General features: G+C 44.2%; 2 protein-coding genes across 9 annotated transcripts; one reads left to right on the top strand and one right to left on the bottom strand.

The window, feature by feature from the left end:
• The first annotated feature begins 1816 nt into the window (after window positions 1-1816).
• On the top strand, window positions 1817-6262 carry LOC117226940 (2-phosphoxylose phosphatase 1). The gene is made up of 4 exons (XM_033481743.2): window positions 1817-1947; window positions 2443-2610; window positions 2684-3249; window positions 3384-6262. Exons 1-4 carry the CDS (start codon window positions 1857-1859, stop codon window positions 4125-4127), a joined length of 1569 nt encoding a protein of 522 aa, XP_033337634.1. The 5' UTR covers window positions 1817-1856; the 3' UTR covers window positions 4128-6262.
• On the bottom strand, window positions 5056-20150 carry LOC117226934 (uncharacterized). Of its 8 annotated transcripts, none has more exons than XM_076521940.1 (20): window positions 19883-20150; window positions 19296-19418; window positions 18962-19219; window positions 18655-18837; window positions 18220-18555; window positions 15901-18159; window positions 15337-15477; window positions 14896-15173; window positions 14112-14812; window positions 13902-14029; window positions 13362-13415; window positions 12774-12941; window positions 12268-12336; window positions 11609-11923; window positions 9220-11518; window positions 8098-9116; window positions 7754-8023; window positions 7498-7680; window positions 7011-7390; window positions 5056-5900 (listed from the first exon to the last, which is right to left on the bottom strand). In XM_076521940.1, exons 1-20 carry the CDS (start codon window positions 19943-19945, stop codon window positions 5897-5899), a joined length of 9231 nt encoding a protein of 3076 aa, XP_076378055.1. In that variant the 5' UTR covers window positions 19946-20150; the 3' UTR covers window positions 5056-5896. The 8 variants fall into 8 exon arrangements, with proteins under 8 accessions (XP_076378055.1, XP_076378051.1, XP_076378052.1 ...); XM_076521936.1 differs by lacking the exon at window positions 5056-5900 and adding an exon at window positions 6294-6944 and having other exon boundaries at window positions 19883-20148; XM_076521937.1 differs by lacking the exon at window positions 5056-5900 and adding an exon at window positions 6294-6944 and having other exon boundaries at window positions 12268-12333; window positions 19883-20148.
• Between the last annotated feature and the right edge of the window lie 589 nt (window positions 20151-20739).

The raw sequence follows: 20739 nt of genomic DNA, 5'->3' as shown, positions 1-20739 counted from the left end.
TTATTCCTATTCACGCAGTTTCGCTTTTCTCTTTCCTTTTTCCCCTTGTCCGGTTCCACGATGACATTGTCTTGGGACACTTGGTGAACGCGAACGCGGTTTCCTTCTCACTTTCGGCGACCTCCATGCGCGAAACCCTGAAAGCACGATGGCTTCGCAACTATGTGTTCCGAGATCGAACATCGGTGAAATCGGAACGCGTCGAGGATGGCTAAGACAAGATTCACAGGTATGCCCGAAATCGGAAATAGATACGGCGCGGCGCCTGCGCTTCTCGTTCACCTACTTTTACCCCCTTTAACGGCGGAAAACGAGACGACCGCGTTCGCACCAACATTCACCCGACGAATACAATGTAGGCGTTCGTCTTTGCATCGTGTCTAATATCAACGTCGATCCACGTTTATCCATCCGAAGCTGTACTCGATGCATCCACGTGTATGCTATCGTGTACAGTGATCGCGCTAATAACGCGTCCGTCTTGGAGGGACGATCGTCCTTGCTCTCGAGCAAAAAGCGCTTCGAACGCCGAGATAGGAGTTCGTAGGAATTCGTCCGTCGTCCAACGACGAGATTATTATTTATTCGTCGGGCGTTGGACAAAAGTCGATCGGTGCGTGTATATTGGCTGCGCGCGATAGAAACCTAGAACAAAGGATAACGGAAAAGTCAGAGACAACGGAGAAACGAAACGGAGGAAATGTCCGATCGAACGCGTAAGAGGCGGTGGTACGGTACATGAGATGCTATCCTTGCCTCGTTCGAACTTAACGAAGATGTTCGTGACGCGCACTTTCGTAGGTGGAACAACTCGCTTGTTCGTCGTGCCGGATCGAAATGAATTTAAAACAGAGGGCAGGCCAATGGAAAGACGGCCGTTCTACGCATGCGGCCACCGATAACCTACTCTTGTCGCAAGGAACACGGATTATCTGTCCGTGGTCGCTGAAAAATGGTCGATCAGGGCTTCGGTTACGCTTCCGTTTCGTTCCGTTCTCCGGACCGCCTGTGATATCACGCAAGTGCGATCAGCGAGGTGACGTTGCTCAGGTGCAAACCAGTGAGAGGGTGACTACTTTGGCGAGATGCTAGCGAGAATCCATTGCGTTCGTCGAATCGCACTGGTCGCGCGTTCCCCCGTTATTATCGCCGAGGGAAACGATCGCATTTAGAAACACGGAAAGACGACGCGTTAACAAAAGCAAAATCAAAACCAGAAAACAACGAATCTCGTGGCAAGTTGAACGCGCAAAGTTTGACCGGACTAATGAAACGAATGACAGCGATCGAAATCTAGTCTGGCCAATGTTACGGGTAAAAAAGGCTGATATACCTAAACCGATTCCGTGAAGAGCATCGATACACCGCTTGCACGACCGTTTCGCGTCGGTCGTTTCTTCCTAGACACCTCGACAGCGTCCGGATCTCTCCGGATATCTGAGAAGTAAACAAGCCAATAATCGGTCGACGGAATCGAACAGAAAAATCAAGACATGTTAAAAGAGATACGACCGGCAGCGTCCTTCGACGTTCTCTCGCTCTGGTTCGAGTCGATTCCGGGGTTCAGGAGTAGACCGAAATCGGAGGGTTCCCCTAGCGACTATCCAAAGATATCTCATAGGCTTTCGAACAACGCGGCAAAGGGATTATGTAGCAGAGTAGCCGGTGAAAGAGGATGCATCCGGGAGCGGTGTCGTTGAACCGGATTCATCCTGGTTGTTCGGCTCGGTGTTGGTGCCGGCGTCGTCGTCGTCGTCGTCGTCGTCGTTGGCGACATCGAGGCCGCGATAACCGGATCAAGAGAGGACCTGGCACGAATTGGAATCTGTCGTAAAAGCCAGAAAATTCATTACAAAATGTTGGCCGAAATGGTTCGACTGTCCTACCAGCATCGAGCATTTTATTGCTACGTGATCCTCAGCGTCTGGATATTCCTGCTCGTTGCCGGTAATCTGAAAATTCGTATTTATATTCTAGCTCTCAGTTTATCTTGCCGTAGAACGTTGTAGGACACCGTATACCGCGTATACGTATACGTTCGTATAAACAATCGTACGAAACACCGCGTCTCGTGTTCCATATTCTACGATTCCTATATCGTACGGTCGTATGCATAGAGTATTACGCTATGCGTTAAGCTGCACGATAGCACGCACATTTACGCGTACACGAGTTGCGTTGTCACTTTTCTCGGTCCTCCTTTCCCAGCTTCGATGCGAGTCTTTGCTTTCCATGACAAACTTTCGTCCAATTCGATGCAACGCGCGCGTAAACGCCTAAGCCGGGACACTACCCTGTGTTCTTAGTGCATGCGTCGATGTTTCCTTCGTACCTACCATCTCCCTCTTTCGAGTACGGATTCTTTCTGTAGAAGATGGAAATACCGTAGATGCTGTACCTATATACGTTTACTCGTCAAATTCTATTCTCGAAACTTTTCAGGTATGTACAAATACATTGGTATAGACGAGAAGAGCTCTATACAAGCGAGAGTCCTGGGGAACGACGTTTCCGTTCGAGAATATCCTAGAAATTTGAAAGCCGACGTAAAAACCAAGAAGATATTCCGATTTTGCAATCCACCCAATGAAATTATTGCAGAATCAGAAGGTACCGAGAATTACATAGACTAGATAATGTTCCGATTCTTCGCCGTACTCTTCCATCTTCTGTCTTCTCCTAGGAAAATTGGATGGAAATCTAACGCTGGGCGGTGTTTTGGTATTTATACGGCACGGAGACAGGGGTCCGTTGGGTCATGTTCGAAACATAAGCGTAGTAAACTGCGGCGGAGACTTTGCTTCTACCCCTGAATTGGAAATCGTCTATCAAAACTATGTCAATTTTCTTCAGAACATCTCCAGTTATTCCAGAACGGCGTGGGCACAATTCCTAGGACCCTTCCATGGTTTTCCTATGCTGCCAGCCAACTCTAAGGACTGCAGAATCGGCCAATTGACCACTCTGGGCGTATCTCAACTCCTAAAAACAGGAATCGTTCTTAGAAACGCTTATTATCATAAACTTAATTTGGGGAACGGTACAGTATCCGGCAGAGACGTGGTTGTATACAGCACCAGGTATCGTAGGACTGTTCAAAGCGCCGTTGCTTTGTTGTACGCGCTCTTAGAGACCGACGGCTTCCAGAATCTTGCCAAGATCAGCATGCAGGAGAGTCAAAGCTACGCATTTTGCAATACCGACTGCGCGTGTCCTGCGGCAGAAAGATTTTTCAAGCAGCATGTCAAGGTAACGTTGGATGCTTTCGGATGGTTGTTTCAGACGTTTTCAAACGATTTCAAACGATTTCAAACGTGAAAGTACCTGTATCGTTGTCCTCCTGATACGACGATTAACCTGACGACCATCTGAAACGGTTTCAGGAAATGTCCGACCATCTAAAGTCCCATCCGGCGGTTGGGGAACTGATAAGACAAGCGTCGAACGCGGTCTTCGAAATCCCGGATCAGGCACAGACGATGGATCCCAACACGTTGAAAGATGCATTGTTGACCTATGTTTGCCATGGAGCTTCTTTACCTTGCGTCGATTTGGAGGCGCAACGAATCTGCGTCAAGACCGAACACGTGACAGGCCTGTTCGCCTATAGCGAATGGGAGTCGAAGCAAGTGGCTAAAAGCAGCAATCGTCGAAAATACGGGTTGCTAAGGGCATACGGGCTTCTTCGGAACATAGTCTCGTACATGTTACGCATTATATCCGAGGCGAAGCCGAAGATAGTTTTATACTCGGGACACGATAAAACTCTCGAGTACCTGGCAACCGCTCTCGGCATCTTCTCCGACAAATTGGCCATGCCGCATTACGCGTCCCGTTTCGTCATCGAGGTTTATCGCCTCAATTCGAGAAACGAGAACCATGTAGCCAGCGACTTTTATTTCCGTGTGATAGTCAATGGAAAAGACTTTACACAAAAGATACCATTCTGTAGAAACGCCAATTTCTATAGTGCAAGTTACACGGAGCGGTCGGATACCGACAGAGTTCGTAAAGATTCGAAATTGTGCCCGATCGAAACCATCATTCGTCAGCTCCACGACGACTATTTTGGCCCGTTCAACGCGACTAACTTCAAAGATGCCTGCAGCAGTCGTAAACGCGGCTAATTCCAACAGAAAACAAATGTGATACCGATACGAATGGTACGAAACGATGCCAGCATGTAATACACATGACGAGACATACACGATGTAATACGATATACGATATACGATAGACGATAGACGATAGACGATACGAAAGTCGATATCAAAATGGCGGCTGCACTTCCATCGAGCAGGGCCATCGATAGATCGTTGCATTTCGTTTGCGCGGGCGATTCGATGTTCCAGAATCCTGACACAAATTACAAATGTAATAATTAGATTGCGGAATTTTATGCATTTATAGCCGCTATTAATATCGTTAAAAGAAGATATACGTATATACCTTTTTCTTCAACTTTTGTTTTATATGTAGAACGAGGATGAGGAAAATTTGTACTTTGCATAAAGATCCGCAGTCTAGTAATAACAAATATGTACGAAAGCATTCCAATTTCCAACGTATGCACCGATTCGAATTGACAAACTGTCCCATTCTAATATTTTCGTACGATCGTCTCCCAGAATGTTTTCGCAAATGATTTAATGGTTTTCCGACTGGTCTTCTTCTCAAGTTCTTCCGTATGTCGATTTGGAATCTGGAATTTGTGCGACCTTGATCAGGGACAAATAGCAAATTTGTACGTTCTATGATATTTTACAAAGAAAGTATTAGAAATCTTCGAAAGATTCCTTCTAACTGGACTGCTGATATTTATGCAGATGTTTCTCTGGTCTGTGATCTGCTTTCTGATTTCGAAAGACTCGAATTTAAGAGAAATTTATCCGGTCAAAAACGAATATTCGATAAGCTTCCAACCAGTAAAAATGTTCGAAACAAGAAACCGTACTATGGAAATGCATAAAATCTGCAGTCCAGTAGTAATTGTAACGAACCACGAAAATACTAAAACGATAGGAACGAGTTAATATTTAAAGTAATAAGATAAGATTTGCACCGTTTTAGACTGTAATTATAAACGAATAACAAAAGAGAAGCCTTATATTCTTAGGTTACGTTTACCAAAATCGAACGTAGCTTTAAATACATGTACGATATCGATGATATACAAGGTGTCCAGAAATAGACGATACAATTTGATAATGTATTACGTAACACGGTGCTCGGAATGCTTCGGAACGCAACATTAGGCTCCGCCTCGCACACTGCGGCGATAATCAGGAGGCGGAGCTTAATGTTGCGATCCGAAGCATATCAAGCATCGATGTAACAAACAGAGTAATAGCAGCGAAACAGTTTTGTTCGGATTGTATTGGATATTTTACGACGCTCTGTATGGAAGCTAGATGATTGCCATATATAATATTTTATCACTCACCTTGTTGTAAATATGTAAATACCATCGAGCATTCATCAACGATGATTGGATGTGACTTTTTCCGAACATCGTTCAACAAAACATGGGCAACAAAATTGTAATTAGGCAACGCTTAAGAGAGTGTACGAAACCATAGAATCTTGCTATATCTTGCTATCTTTTTGGGGTAACCGTAAACGTACCGGTTTTAATATTGCTTTAGGCTCAATCTATTTCCTTTTCCATTGTCAGAGTAATTCGCACTGTACCAAAACCGACTCGATCAGAATCCTTTTAAAAAAACAATCCTGCTGCCGCGTTCTCGATCGTCGGTCGTGACGTCGATTCTCGACTCTTCCATTCTCGTCGACTGTTCACGAGAGTCCATGACCGTTGAAGCCGGGGGGTGGATCGGGTAACTTCGGACGCGTTCGGATCTCCACTTACGGCTTACATTGTTGTATGCCGGGTAGTCTACCTGTAGGATCGACCCGACATTATAACATATTTACTAGGGATGGAGGGGGGGGGGGGGGGGGGGTCGACGAAACCGGATGTTTAAATTCGTGAAACTCGAATTCGAAACATTGCGAGGTTTCGAAATTTTTCGAAACCCGGAACATATAATTTAATTTGTTCTCGATACAAACGATTCTTATGGATTGGTGTTGAATCTGGATAAGTTCGTATTCTCTGGTCACAATGTTCTCGTAAGTTGTTTTATACGACTACAAATTGTTGTTTACCCGAGTTTCGAGAGTATCCAATTTCAAGAACTCTGCCCTTTTTCTTTCCTATACTGGTATTACTATCTTGTTTAAATATACCAACATACCGAAACGATACGAATTATTAATTTTTGTCTCGCCGGTTTCATAAAAAGCCATTGCATAGAGTTTATTCACATTATAAAAACTTACAGTTCGATAATCGATAATAAATAAATACTAGACACTTATTATATTGTAGCATAGTTGACAAGGCACTGGTTCACATCCTCTTGAAAGGATTAACAAAGTACAATTATAACTAAAGTCTATCGTACCTTTGGTAAAACTTGGTATATGAGCACAATTATTTAGCACTAAACGTTCTAGTCTCTTTTTCGGGTTGTCGAATGTTGCAGTGGCAACTCTTTAAAAAGCACACAACGCGGTAATCGGTGAGAAGGCTTGACGCGTGTCCAACAATTGCAGTTACTATGCTGCAATCCTATTTACATGCCATAAGAAAAATACATGCCCGCGAACGATGAAATCCGAACAAAATATTCCTAGATTGAAATACCCGTTTGACAATCAATTCCACGCGCGATTATACGCAACTTGATTTCGTGGTACGTTTATCATGCTTGCCTTACCCCGCGTGTCGAAGACTCGAACGCTCTTATAATATATAATACTATTCGGGATGAATCTGACGATTTACAGATTCAGCCATCGCTAAACCTAATGTCTGTTGAATGTTTTTTAACCGTTGATAATACTGTGCAAGCGCGAATCCGTCGAAATTACCATCCTCGCTGAAAATGTAGGAAAATGGTAGAGTATTAAAGGAACAGCGAAACGAATTGAAGAAATTTGCTCACTTTGCGACAGGTCTTTCTCGAACAGGGGGAGAATGATCCATGGCAAGTTTCTGTACCGGCACGTACGACTGGTCCACGTTCCACAGCAACGTCTGGGCACCTATTCTTCTGCCGATGCTCCACCTAACGATCAGCCACTTCATTCTATGGATACTGATGAGTACCAGAGCAGCGCTCTTGAAGCGTACTCGCGGAGACTTTTTATGACGGCCTGCTGTGGTATAGGATCGTTGTTCGCTAGTCAATTGCGCCAGAATGGACAATGTGTTCTCCTCGGAGATCTGATAACCACTTACGATGGTTAGCAGGTAACGTTTCTGGTAAGTCAAAGCCTTGCGTCTGCTATCGGCTCGTATATATTTCCCATAGAAGTGTTGCAACTGAACAACAGAAAATTAGTTTGTTATATGTATATTATTACGTATTACGCTCGCATACGGAATTACGCGCCGGGCCAATTGTACCAAAGAAAACACGAGAAAATTACCTTGTCCGCGCAATCTCCACCGATCGCCGCGTTCGCATCGCGAGACTCGATGCCTCTCTTCAAACGAGATTCGAGCGATTTGACTCGTTGACCGAGTTGCTCCTTATCCTCCAGCGCTTTCACAAGCTTCTCTTGAAGCATGCTTTTCTCGTTTAGATACTTTTTGTTGATGTCGCCGAGTTCCTACGGAAGAAAATGTTACAATTATAGGTGTGTTACAGACTAGGCGGATTGGTAACATTATCCTTCCAAATACCTTGATCTTCTGCAGCAATTTGGTAGGCGTGGCGGTCTTGTCGCCACCGTACCTGTTTTTCAATTCTCTAGCTAACTCCAGTTCCCTTTCCGCGAACGATCTCAATTCCTGTTGCAACTCGGCGATCGTGTCCCTCAACTTTGTCTCTTCGTCTTTGGCAGCGGACAATTCCTTAAGCAGATACGTTTCTTTCTCCCGAAGACTCTCCACCGTTTCGGTCAGTTTCATCTCGCGTTCACGCAACTGTTTCATGTCGGCTTCCAAGTCCACCTGTTCAACGGACAATTTCGTTCGAAGAGTCGGGCAAACAAAGGATCGAATAAACCGCTTAAACGCATACTAACCATCACCTCTCTGGCATTGTTGATCTCCCTCCTCAATCCCTTCAGCTGATTCTGTTCACTGGTCCTTTGCTCTTGCCTTTTGATTTCCGCGTCGGACGTTGTCTTGATTCTCTTCTGGAGCCATTCGCACTCCTCCTCCCGCGCTTTCAACTCCTCTTTGGTGCGACCGAGATCTGTTTGCAAATGGTCCCTGATTCCCTCGACCAGAGCAAGGCTGCTTATCAATTTCTCTTTCTCCTCCACTTCCACCTCCAGCTGTTTCTCGAATCGATTCTTCTCCGATTGTAGCTTCCTCAAAGTATCCTTTAGTTCCGCGCTATTACGTTCTTCCTTTTCCAAGCTTTCCATCACCGACAAATACTTTTTCCTCTCAGTTTCCAAAAGGTCCGCTAGTTTCGGCAATTCGTCGGACTTCTGGGACTGTTGGGACTGTACGTGTTCCTTCATCAAACTCAGCTGTATCTCTAGGCTTTTGTGTTCTTGTCGTAACAAGGAAAGATCGTTGCGCAGCCTCGCCTCGTTGTCCAGTGACGTCTTCAGCTTATTCTGAAGAAACTCGATCAACTCCGAGTCCTGCACGTGACCGGACTCCATCGATCTATGCTCCTTCTCGATTTGGATCTTCAAGCTCCGAATCAAGCTTTTCTCGGCGAATAATTCTTCGTTGAGCTTCGCAACCTGTTTGCGCTCCATCGCTAGATCAGACTTAAGTTGGAAGATCCGGCCCTCGTACTCAGCGATCTGACACTTTAACATTCCCCTTTCGATTTCCAAGTCGTCTTTCAACTTTTTCAATTCGTCGTTGATCCTATTCGCCTGACTCAATTGTAGCTTTAATTCGCTGCTCCTTTGAACGCCCTCCCGACGAGGCCCTCTGGTTTGAACTTGATTCTCCACTTTACAGATACCATCTTCCTGGTCGGTTTCGATCGCATTCATCAGCCGTCTGTCGAGATGCGCCGACAAATTCAGCTCCCTCTGCACCATGTCCTCGATGTCGGTGTCCTCCTGTGACCGCTCTGCAAGTGTGAAAGTTCGTTATCGATTGGTCTGCGAATGAAATCGATCGTATCGTACTATCGTATTATCGTGTACCACGTAAACCGGAAATAATATACTCACGCGTGGCCAACTTTAAATCCGACAATTCCTTGTTCAGCTTATCCATCGCGTTCCTCAGCTCGGCATTCAGTTTTTGCTCTTCTCTCAGCTTCCTTCTGAGCTCGACCACGTTACCGGACTCCTTCATCTTATTCTGTATAGTCTCCAAAGCTCTGTGCAAACTCTTGCTGTCGTCGTTCATTTGCCGTATAACTTTGTCCTTCTCCTTCAAATATTCCTGTAGATGATGGATCTCCTCGTCCTTTTCGTTCGAAGGCGAGGATGCTTCCGAAAAGCTAACGCGTCGTACCATTTCCTCGAGTCGCCTGATAGTCTGATCTCTGTTGTTCAAACCTTCGGTCATCTCTCGTTGACACTCGACGATTTCTTGTTTGAGCAACTCGTTCTTGGTCTTGAGTTCGTTCAATTGTTTGTCCTGCCGGAGAACCTTGCTCCTCATAGTCTCCAACTCGTGGGCGTTCTCTCGCAACAACGAGGCACACTTGTTCGCGTGTTGTTGCTCCTTCTCCTTGATATCCGCCTTCAACTTACCATTCTCCGAACTCAACTCCATGATGATCTTCTCGTTGACCTGAATTTTACATTTTTGCTCTTGGACCTCTGCGGTTTTCAATTTCAAAACGTTCTCCACCTCCAGAAGATCCTTTTTGATTTTATTTTCGGACGTTTTCGACAACTCGTACTGATTCTGATAGAAACACTTGTCCGTGGTAAGCGTCTCCACGACTTCTTTAACTTCCGTCTGCAACTCGTTGTACAGTTTTTGCAGCGACAGCAAATCTGCCTCGCGTTTCGCCAAAATTTCGGATTTCGTTCGCAACTCTTCTCGAACGATCTCCAACTGATGTTCCAACTTTTCCATTTCCTCGATGTACTCGTTGATCGAAGTTTCCACATGTTTCACGCGCGGAGTGACGCACACCGAACGAACAAGCGACTCGTCGTCGACTTTGCCGTCTACTTTGTCGTCGACTTTATCGTCGACGATTACATACTCGTTCTTCTTCTCGCTGTCGTTCATCGGTGTGCCGTCGTTCTCCTCCGAGTTCCTAGAGGTCGGTTCAGCGGGCTGCAACAAATCCATTTCCGAGGACTGTTGGTTCGACGCGGCCGATAAACTCTGAGAACGAGAGCCCAGGTCCAACGGTGGTACACGCAGTCCGATCTTGCCAGTGGTACTGGTGGCGGTGCTGTCCAAAGGTGAAAGCGCCGCGGTGTCGTCCATGATTTTGGCCGAAACGAATGCTGTGGGAATTCTCAAAGTGGATACGCTTGGCAACGTTTGAGTGAAATTCGTTCCACGAACGGCCTCCGACGTTTCCTCGCATTCCGAGTGAATCGACAGAATGTCGCTCAACGTACGGGCACTGTTCTTTGGTTCGGTCTGTCGAATCAGTTCTCTCAGTTGCGTCTCGTCCAGGTTCAACGAGGAATAGAGTTGCAGTTGTTTGTCCTTTTTCGACAACTGGTCCTTCATGTGGTCGATTTCCTCGTTTTTGTCGGCCAGCATGCTGTCGATCAGCCGCGGCAGTTCGAGTTGAGAGTGTTCTTGAACGCCGACTTTCGCTTGTAAAATTCTATTCTCCTCCTCGACGATCTCCAAGTGTTCGCGCAGCTTCTGGATGGTAGACCTTTCCACCTGCACGACATTCGCGATCTCCGATTCTTTCTCCTGCAACAGTTGGCTGACTCTGTCCAACTGATTCAGCGTGTCCCTCAATTCCAAGTCCTTCTCCGCTACGGCGGACTCCAACGATTGGAATTTGGTATTTGCTTCGTGAAGCTGCAACTCGAGCCGCGACGTCGCTTGCCTCTGCGCGAAGGGCGCATTTTGCTTGTGCTGTTCCAGACGGCCGCGCATCGCTTCGATTTGATACAATTGTTCGGAGGTGGTCTGTTGCAAGATCTCCTGCTCCGCTTGCAACTCTTCGTTCTGGTTCTTCAATGCAGCCACCTGCATCTCTAGATCCTTGATTCTCTTGAACGCAACCTCCTCGGCTCTCGCGTGTTTCGACATCTTCTCCTTGAGCTTGAGTAACTGGTCCAACGGCAACATTGGCGGTGAATTGGGATCGTCCGGAGTAGGGCAACGTGCCGCGTCGATTTGCTCTCTGATCGACACGTCCTCGCTAGGTTGACTCAGACTTAAATTGGAGCTACACATATGTATCGATTCCAATTCTTTGATCCTCTTGTCCAACTGAATCTGCATCTCGCGAAGCTCCGACTTCATTTGTTTCAGAGCGGTAGAATTCGCGTTAAACTGTTCGGAACTTAGTTTGTGTTTCCTCAACTCCTCCTGTGAATCGCATCGTGTCGTATCGCATTACCAGAGATAATGTACATATATAACGTTTCGTTAACCGATCGAGCGGGTCGAATGTCTTACCTGTAAGTGATTGATGTGCTCGTTAAGCTGCTTACTTTCGCTACCCATTTTAACCGTGTCCAGCTCCTGTACCAACTCTTGCTGGTTCTTGGTTTGTGCGGCGATCACAGTTTCCAGTTGACCGATTTGAAGCTGCAAAGACTCCTCTTTTTCCGATTTGGATTGTAGCTGTTGCTCCAAGTCTGTAATAATGTCTCGTAACACCCAGATCTTGTCGATGGCTGCTTTCAGTTCGCTCTCGGTCTCGATCTTCCTGGCTTCTGTGTCGGACATAAGGGATGACATTTCCCTCATTTGTGACTCGAGAGCCTCCACCTAAATTACACAGTAATCTTTTCATTAGTCGTCCGTGAACTCTGTTCGTACCGATTCTCGTTCGCGAGTACAAAACACTGCGATCTATTAAAAAACAAAACACCACCAACATATAAAGCGTACAAGTATGTTATTGGGGAACATAATCGCCACAATCCTATCTAATCGTATGCCCCAAAAGCCGCTGTAATCGCATGCATAAAAGTTGTCGAGGAATGCCTAACGTATAAGCGGTATCTTGCTCTTTTGCTTTTTCTTTCTCTACCTAATATACGCTCTGCCTGCCTCCAACGGTGCCAGTTATTATCGCGAATTCTTACAGTAAATAGTAAAATACCACTCACAGTTGCATTGATGTCAGATGTTTGAAGCACAGGTACCTCTGACGTTGGTTCAGGTGATAGTGTAGACTGCTTTGTGCGACATACAGAAAACCAAAACCAGAGTGCAGGAAAACTTGTGTTAATACAATCAGTGACGATGCGTGGTTATAAGCTGCCTAATCGCAGTATAGGTATAATATAAACAATGATAGTCGTAGAAACAATAATTAATTGGCAAGATACCCTCCACGCTTTATCGATTAGCCGAATCATTTTTTGCATACTCGACGAGTCAGTGAAAATTATGGGGGGGGGGGGGGAGAGAGAAATAGAGGGAGAGGAAGGAAACCCAAGCCGGAATATATGAGAAAACGATTAGTTGTTGTTTCTTCTAGCCGAGTTTTATGTATTAATTGAATCGCACGAAAAAATAAGTAGAAATCTTTGCTATTCGAATAACGATAAAATAAGGCAAAATCGTTCTTGTTCTGTTTTTCCCGTTTAGAGACAATCAAACATGAAATTACCTCCGAGGTGATACGCAAGTCTCTTCCCTTTTCGCGTTCGCGCTCCTTCAACTGTCCCTGCAAAAGATGTATTTGTTTGGCTGCTTCGTCTCGTTCCACTTCTCTTTCGCTTGCTTGTTCATCCAAGAATCTGCGTGTTGCTTTCAATTGTTTATCAGCTGCTTCAATCTACACATATTTTCATCGAATTAAACCGTGTAACAAATTCAACTTTAGCATACAATTATGTATATTTTATCGCATTCTATTCTATTCTATTCTATGCTATTAGAAAAGACATTGATCGATCAACGGACAACCAAGAACCGAATGGTATACGATTTGTTTAGCATTATTTTTATTATTGGCAAGTGGCATAGATGAGAAGAGAGGGAGCAAGAACGGATAATCGGTTAGTGTACAATATATTAATTGTGCGCATGCGAAAGAAAATTTGCCATAACACTACATAATAGTTATACGTGCTGGAGCGTTAATCGTGAGGCACTTATACGAGACATAAGAATTTTCAAATTTACATGTACGCAATGTTAAGATTAACTTACGCGGTACAGCTTTTATAATAGTATTAGTATCTCTATGATTTACCTTTAAGCAGCAAACCCTGTGAATGTATGGGGGAGGAGTAGGTTCTAAAGGTACCTGCCGGCAAGACAACAGAATGCCAATCAATTCTTTAAAAACGGTATCACAGACCCAGGCACACAATTGTAATCGTCTATTATTTCTTTCTTGTTCTTTGTTTCCCTTGTGTTTCCACTAATATAATATGAATATCGCTAGCATATCCCTTCCTCTGTTCTGTTCTGTTCCTTTCAGGCACTGGACTCGGATCCGAGTCGGAGTCGCATATGCATAATCAAACAAAACAGATTGAAAAAGTGAACGGTGATGATACATGGATAACGAGGAGGCTAACTAAAAAGAAGATCTTGTGCAATGTGTACGAACTATTATACCGGTAAACTGATAGGTACAGATAATATAAGGTACCATGTACAAAACTCCTTTTAAATATGCAAAATACACCACAACTTGTTTGTATGTATGTAACATAACAATTCTATGTATTAAAAAGACATGCAATATCTGTGCACCGTTCCTTGGTGAATTTCAATTCACGTTTACCTGTTGCTGCAAGTCTTCTTTCTCTCTCCTGGCATCCTCCATCAATTTGTCGCTCTGTCTACACAATTCCTCTATCAGTTGCAACAGGACCGTACAGTCTTCTCCTCCGTTCGACAATACGTGCCTCGCTGAAAAATCAGTTGAAATCCCACAGAATGTTAGAGACGTCGGACGAGAACGAGAACGAGAACGAATCTCGCGTGTTTTTACCTTTCTCCTGTAGATGCGTGAAATCTTGCAAGGTAATTTCTACGCCGACGTCGTCGTTCTCTCCGTAACCTTCGGTAATGATCTCTTTCTTGTTTTCTACGTTGATCAATTTCCTTTGGAGATCAAGAACAGTAAGTTTCAGCTGCTCCGTTTCCTGTTCGTAGTTCAAAATCATGGATTCCGTTTCCTGCAGCTTGGAAGCGAGCTGTTCGTTCATTTGATTCATCCAGGCGACCTCTTTCGGGAAAGGACCACCTTGACCACGATCCCCGTCCTTTCTGTTCGTAATCGCGAGAATCTCGGCGTTTTCGGACTTCAAACGTTGCACGCAGCTGTTCAATTCCTCTTTCAATTTTTCGACGATGTCGTTCTTCTCTCCCAATATTGTTTGCCAAGTCTCGCTATCGCTGTTCATTATGGATATTATTTCTGTAGTTTGCGGTGCAAAGTGAACTCGTCGAATCCTCGAACCGGATGAATTTAATCTCGACGAACTTGGACTAGCGTGTTCTTCGTTCTTCAACTTTTTAACGTCCTCGGTGTTCTCCAACGTTCTCTCGTTACCGACACCGTCGCGCGGTTGTCTCTTGAAAATTTCGCCGATCAGAGTATCGTTGACTTCCTCTTCGCACACGAGAAAATATTTTAGTAGCTCTTCGACCAAGGTTCTCAGGGTAGCACAGATTTTGTACAAACTATTCCTGCAGAACGAAACGGACAACTATGGCGCCATCGATCCAATGGTACTCGATGATAAACTAGTACTATAATACAAGACGAATACCTCTCTTCAAGAACATTTGAATCTCCAAGCTGGGCCAAGACTTTCTTCGAATCGGTGACGGGCACGCCATCTCGAATCTTATTCAGCTCCTCTTGATGACGGTCTATCATTCTGGCTACGTTGCGCGAGTATTCCTCCTTGAGCCGTTGCACTTCCGCTGCATGAGCATCTTTCAGCAACTGCATCTCGCGTTTCGCATTGCCGGTCAGTTTGTCGCGTAACTCTAGCAACTCTGGCGACCAAATATCATCGACCTCCGATTCGACCGACAGGAGGGCCTAGTTTCATAAACGACAATCATTGTTAAAGAAAACCAGCCGATCGCTACTACCGTTCCTCGAAAATAAATACACCGTTTTATGCCAAAGAAAACGTATTTAAACGCTCAGATATACCAGTAGATAGTGTGGAGAAATGAAATTCCTGTGTATCTAAAACTACCTGAATTTGTTCTTGAAGCGCATTGACAATGTCCAATTTAGCTAGCGCAATCTGTTCTTCCAACTGATGGTGGTAGGCCGCTCGCAGTTGAGTTAATTCACCGTTTTCCAACGCACCCGCATCCCACTCTGTTTGACAATGCTGCATGCACACATATATGGTCACACAGTAGCATGTTAGTTACAATGGGAATGGTAAAATCTGGCTTTTATCGTGTACATGTAGCTTATTGAAAACTATTCGAAAACTAAACTATTCAGCAATTGCATGCACTTTCTTTGGGTAAGACTGATCTAAAAGTGAAACCTAACAAAATAATACTAGTCAGATTGTTATTAGTAAACGACGCATGTCGATGAAGCTGCTTTAACACACGGAACGTTAAATATTGTAGAAAGAAACAGAGCAAGACAGATGGGAAGGGAAAGAGAAGAAGAGACGAGAATGAAGAATAAAGAAAGAAAAAATAGAAAGAAAGTAATAAAAATATAATCTGTTATTTACACGGTTGAAAAATGCGCAAAATACCATGTACTCTCTGGACCGGTATAATAAAATACTTACACGAGTCACCATGTTCCGCAAGAATTCCAGTTTCTCTGGTTCCCTTCTGTTGCCATACAATTCTCCTTCGTATGTCATCTTTTGTTCCTCCAACTTCTTTTCATAATGCAGTTTTACTTCCTGCACTTCTATTATTTTATTTTGCAGTTCCTGTTGCAACGCTTTAACGGTTGTCTCGAGCTCGTACTTGTTCAAACCGTTGGTATTGTGTTTCGATTGTTCGTCCGCCAACGCCAACGCCAACGGCGAAGCAACCCTGGAGCTACGTTCGGAGAGATTGTTCGAAACGTTCATGCAATCCCCGGCACCGCCGAAATACAAGCTTTCCGTCAAGTCTGCTATCTCGCTGTCGTTGTCGGACATCTTTTTCGACTGCTGACTAAAGATTTCCTCCGAATATTGCTTTTCCATCAGCAGACATTTCTGTTCGAAATAGGTCCGCAATTCCTCCATCTCCTTGGCGTGTCGCATCTCCAATTCCGTTTTTAGATCACGTAGCTCCGCTGTGCCATCTTTCACGCCCGATACCAACGATTGAACTTTCCTAATTTCCGAGGCAGTTTCGACTTTTATCGCGTTTATTTGCTTATCGTGAACACAAATCAACGCATCGATCTCCTTTCTCAACAATTCTTTCTCCGCTCGGAGTTGATTCACAGATTCTTTCAGCGAATGCGCGGTCCTTAGCTCTTTCCACGGAGCCTCCTCCTCCTCCTCCTCCTCCTCCTCCTCGACACGATGTTTCTCCATGATCGAGTTGTCCATCGATGTCGAGTAGTGTTTCGGTTTTTCTTTAACTCGATTGTAATCGAGCTGTGCCTCTAGCGAGCGTTCCAGTTCTTTGGCCAATCTTTCGTTTTCCTGCAAAGTCGATGCCAGCTTTGCCTGCAACGATGCCACGACACCGGTCGTGTCCGACGAGTCGTCGTCCCTGCCGTAGAAAAGCCTGTTGTCGTCTCTGCTTTGATCGTGCGTATCATCGATGGACAACGTCGTAGTATCGTTTACGGTTCTATTGAATTTTATTCGCATCGTCGAAGTATTATCGTGACTAGACATCGGGACAGACGAGTCGAGTTTGCTTTCGTTCAACGCCAACGTTTGATTCAACTTCTCTTCTACCTCCGCGCATTGGGCCCACGCAGTGGCCAATCCGTTTTTCAGCTGCTGACATTCCTCATCGGATTTTTGAAATTTCTGCGACAAGTCTTGTACCTGCCTCAGAGAATCCGCGAGTTCTGCTTCCTTTTGCTCCAAATTTATTTTCAGTTGCTTAATCTCCTGTTGGTCTTTCTCGGTCTTTTCGAACAAATCTCTCGAGCAACTCTGGCCATCGGTATCAAGAGATTTCAACGAGTTAAGCTCGGACTTGTACTTGTCGCACATGTTCCTTGTGTCCTTCAGTTGCTTCTCGTACGATTTTCTAGCCAGATTTGCTTGCTCGAGCTCCTCCGTCGTTTTCCGAACCTCGCCCTCGAGATTCTCAATTTTATCGATCAGAAGCTTTTCTAGTTCCGCTTTCTCTTCGAGTTTCTGTTTCGTCAGGTGAAATTGAATCGCAACTTCGTCCAAACTTTGATAAGCTGTTTCATTTAGGCCACTGAACGTGCTAAGGTTGATACCGCTGAGTCTGGACAACGATTTCTCTAGGTCGAAAATTCGATTGCTCAAAGTTCGCTCGTGCACTTGAGTATTTTCAATCAACGACTGAGCCGCGGTGTATCTCGACGACAAGTCGTCCAATTTGAACTTCAAACTATCGTTCTCATCTTTTAGTGTCGCGGCATTCGTTAGAGCCTGTTCCAACGAACGTTCGATGCTCTCTTTCGATTCCAGAATCGCGGTCGCGGCAACATATTTCGACGTGATATCTTCCAATTGTAACTTGTGCAGCTTGATCTGTTCACCTAGCATTTCTCTTTCTTTTTGATGCTCCAACTCTTGTATTTGATGCGCGTTCTCATATTGAACCTTCAGCTCGTTCACTTTTGCTTTGCACTGGCTCAGTTCGGCTTGCGCGGTTTGCTGTGACTCCGATCTGTTTACTAATTCGAGCTTCAAAGCCTCAACGGTCTTTTTATAATGGCCCATTTGTGCTTGGAATATGGAAAGTTCTTTGGCGTGCCTGGTTTCGAGATCGGGCAAGTCTTTGTTCAAACGATCGGCTAGTACTTTATTTTCATCTTTAAACTGTTTCAATCGTTCCTCGTACATCTCTTGAATATTCATGATTTCCGTTTCGTGTTTCGCAGCCACCTCCTACGAAAAAGAAAACGTAGAAACGTTTGTTTAGAAGAAAGCCTCGGTTCTGTTACATACTTTTAATTCCTGTTGATGTCGTGCGGTATTTATGTTTGTCTCGGTCGTGAATTTTTCTAAAATATGTTGCATGTCCTGCTTGATTTTATCGACGCGCGCCTCGTATTTCTTTTGCTGTTCCAAAGTCTCAGCGATATTCAAATTCTTGTCAGTTGCACCCAAACGAATCTGTTCATTCAGATTGTTTATTTGCAGTTTGTAGTCGCTGATCTCGGCGTTTCGAGTCTCTCTCTCCATTTCCAATGTACGTTCACGTTCTTGAGACTGTATCAGCTGACCGTTCAATTTTTCTATTATCGATCTCTGATTGCTTAGAGTAGCTTCCAAGGCGTCGATCTGACAAGAAATCCATTGAATTCAAACGATTCTATAAACGTGTAAACACAACCGGATTCGTTCCTCCAAACGGTTCCTACGGCAATTCCTAATACTCACCTTGTCCTGCATGTTTGCGCTATTTACAGTACCAGCCCGACCTTTATCCGGAATTTGTACAGCATTTAAAGAACTTAACTGAGTAACAAGATTATCTCTGGCAGATAGTGCTTGTTGCAGGGACCATGTCAACTCCTCTATCAAATTATCACGTTTATTTATAGCTTTCTCAAATTCCTGCAACTGTTTAACAAAACACAATGTAATTTCATCGACACACATATTAATACAAGGTGAAGAAATTGAAATCGATATTCGAGCGTCTCTCTTCTTCGACCGATATACGTATATTAGTTATATAATATACCTTCGTATGATACAACGATATAATATCTTTGCCATGAATGCTACTGTTTTGACTCTGCGAAGAATTAGGGGACGAAGCCTCCGCTCTTAAGTGGTCTATCTCGGCGTGCAAAGCTTCGACTATGGCTTCTTTTCCTTGTAGCATCTCTTCCAACTGAGCTACCCTCCCGGCGAGTCCTTCCAAATCGCCGTCGGCTTCTCCTTCGCTCATACTGACGCTGCTTTGGGTGACATCCCTCGACGATACACCCTCGTGCATCTACGTTACACGACGGTCAAAATTTTTATATTACTATTCGTCGGTATCGGTCGCGACACGTCGTTTGTCTCCTTACGTAAGATTCTCTGCGTCCAATGGATTTGTCGATACGAAAAGATTCCTCGTCCGATGCATCGTCCGTTTGACTATGACCCGGGCCTTTGGCTTTATTAATTCTTTCCGCCTTGTATTTCTCCAGCTGAAAGATATACCACGATCGCTCGATACGCATAGTAATTTATACTAAACATTCTAAGATGTTTCTTGCCTGTCAAAGTAGGAGCATTCTGGAAAAACTGATAGTTTTGTCGAGGGAAAGAATGCAATTATCAACGATAAAAGAAATCAAAATAAAACACTACTTTTAAATGAAAAATGTGAAACGCAAATGTTTCGAGACACGCTCGGTCCGTGGTGAGATAATGAAATTAAAATGTGGGCATTTTTACTCTTGTTTTCCCAATTATCTATGTATCGTCGCATTGAAAAATATAATAATTGACAATTAAGCACCATGAAAGCATAACTACGTACGTAAACAAATGGCATCGAATCGCGTAACGATTATTTCCGAAAGTAACCAACGATAGCAAACCCGGCAAAGAACGAAATCTGCGAAGCAAGAATTAATTGCAAACAAAGAGCGAGATTTTTGGTGCTTACCATTTCTCTGCCTGCTTCCAAAGAGCGTCTTCTACGTTCATCATCGTCCGTTACTTTGCTCATTTCATTAATAAAATCAAATCGACGATCGTTTAATAATCGACCAACAATAGACGATGTTAATAATTAATTGTACAACATCCAGTGGCAGAATCGTCATCCATTACATTTCAAAGCATGTGTCTCAAACCGTCCACCGATTCGATAAACGTTTGACCGTTGTCGATTTATAAAAATACGAATAGCTATGTACAGTGTGGTATTGTATCTATAGGCCGTAGACCATAAACCTTCGAAGTGGAAGAGCAGATAAAGGGGCCTTGGTCTGTACATGAAATATACATACAATATCCTCTCTCTCTCTCTCTCTCTCTCTCTCTCTCTCTCTCTCTCTCTCTCTCTGTATTATGTAGAATGCTGTAAACAGGGTCATTCGCAATCGGGAAACGAGAGGTTCCCGAGGTCGTTCGAAGTAACCTTTACCTTAGCGCAAATGGAATCCGCAGTGTCGTTTACGAGTTATTAACGAAAAAACGAGAACGACCAATGAGAGGCGAGCTCTGCTGGCCCAAGGCGGTACCCTATATACATCCGCATAATGATCTGAGTCTGCTCTCTATCGTTGATACATAAACCTAGGCGAAATAAGAAATTGCGCGCGAAAAATAACTAGAGCAATTTGTCGTAGATGGCGGTACTGTTCTCTCTTTTAAATCTTTTTCATTTCGAATAAATAATTGATAGATATAGTTTTAATGACAAAGCGAGAAAGAATATAAATGTAACGCAATAAATGCTGTTATTTACTAATGTAAATCGCGCGTTCCTTCGATTTAATGGTAGAGCGTACAGTCCCA

Source organism: Megalopta genalis, chromosome 5 (genome assembly GCF_051020955.1).
Source record: "Megalopta genalis isolate 19385.01 chromosome 5, iyMegGena1_principal, whole genome shotgun sequence".
Lineage (NCBI taxonomy): Eukaryota > Metazoa > Arthropoda > Insecta > Hymenoptera > Halictidae > Megalopta > Megalopta genalis.
This window is presented reverse-complemented; position numbering and strand designations above follow the sequence as displayed.

Bases quoted from the DNA above. Each gene is read 5' to 3' on its own strand.
- LOC117226940 (XM_033481743.2), top strand. From the start codon at position 1,857: ATGTTGGCCGAAATGGTTCGACTGTCCTACCAGCATCGAGCATTTTAT. The intron at 1,948-2,442 runs GTAATCTGAAAA...GAAACTTTTCAG, and splicing joins GATATTCCTGCTCGTTGCCG to GTATGTACAAATACATTGGT. The intron at 2,611-2,683 runs GTACCGAGAATT...GTCTTCTCCTAG, and splicing joins AATTATTGCAGAATCAGAAG to GAAAATTGGATGGAAATCTA.
- LOC117226934 (XM_076521936.1), bottom strand. From the start codon at position 19,945: ATGAGCAAAGTAACGGACGATGATGAACGTAGAAGACGCTCTTTGGAA. The intron at 19,220-19,295 runs GTAAGGAGACAA...CGTGTAACGTAG, and splicing joins TTGGACGCAGAGAATCTTAC to ATGCACGAGGGTGTATCGTC. The intron at 15,174-15,336 runs GTAGTTTTAGAT...TTATGAAACTAG, and splicing joins CGCTTCAAGAACAAATTCAG to GCCCTCCTGTCGGTCGAATC.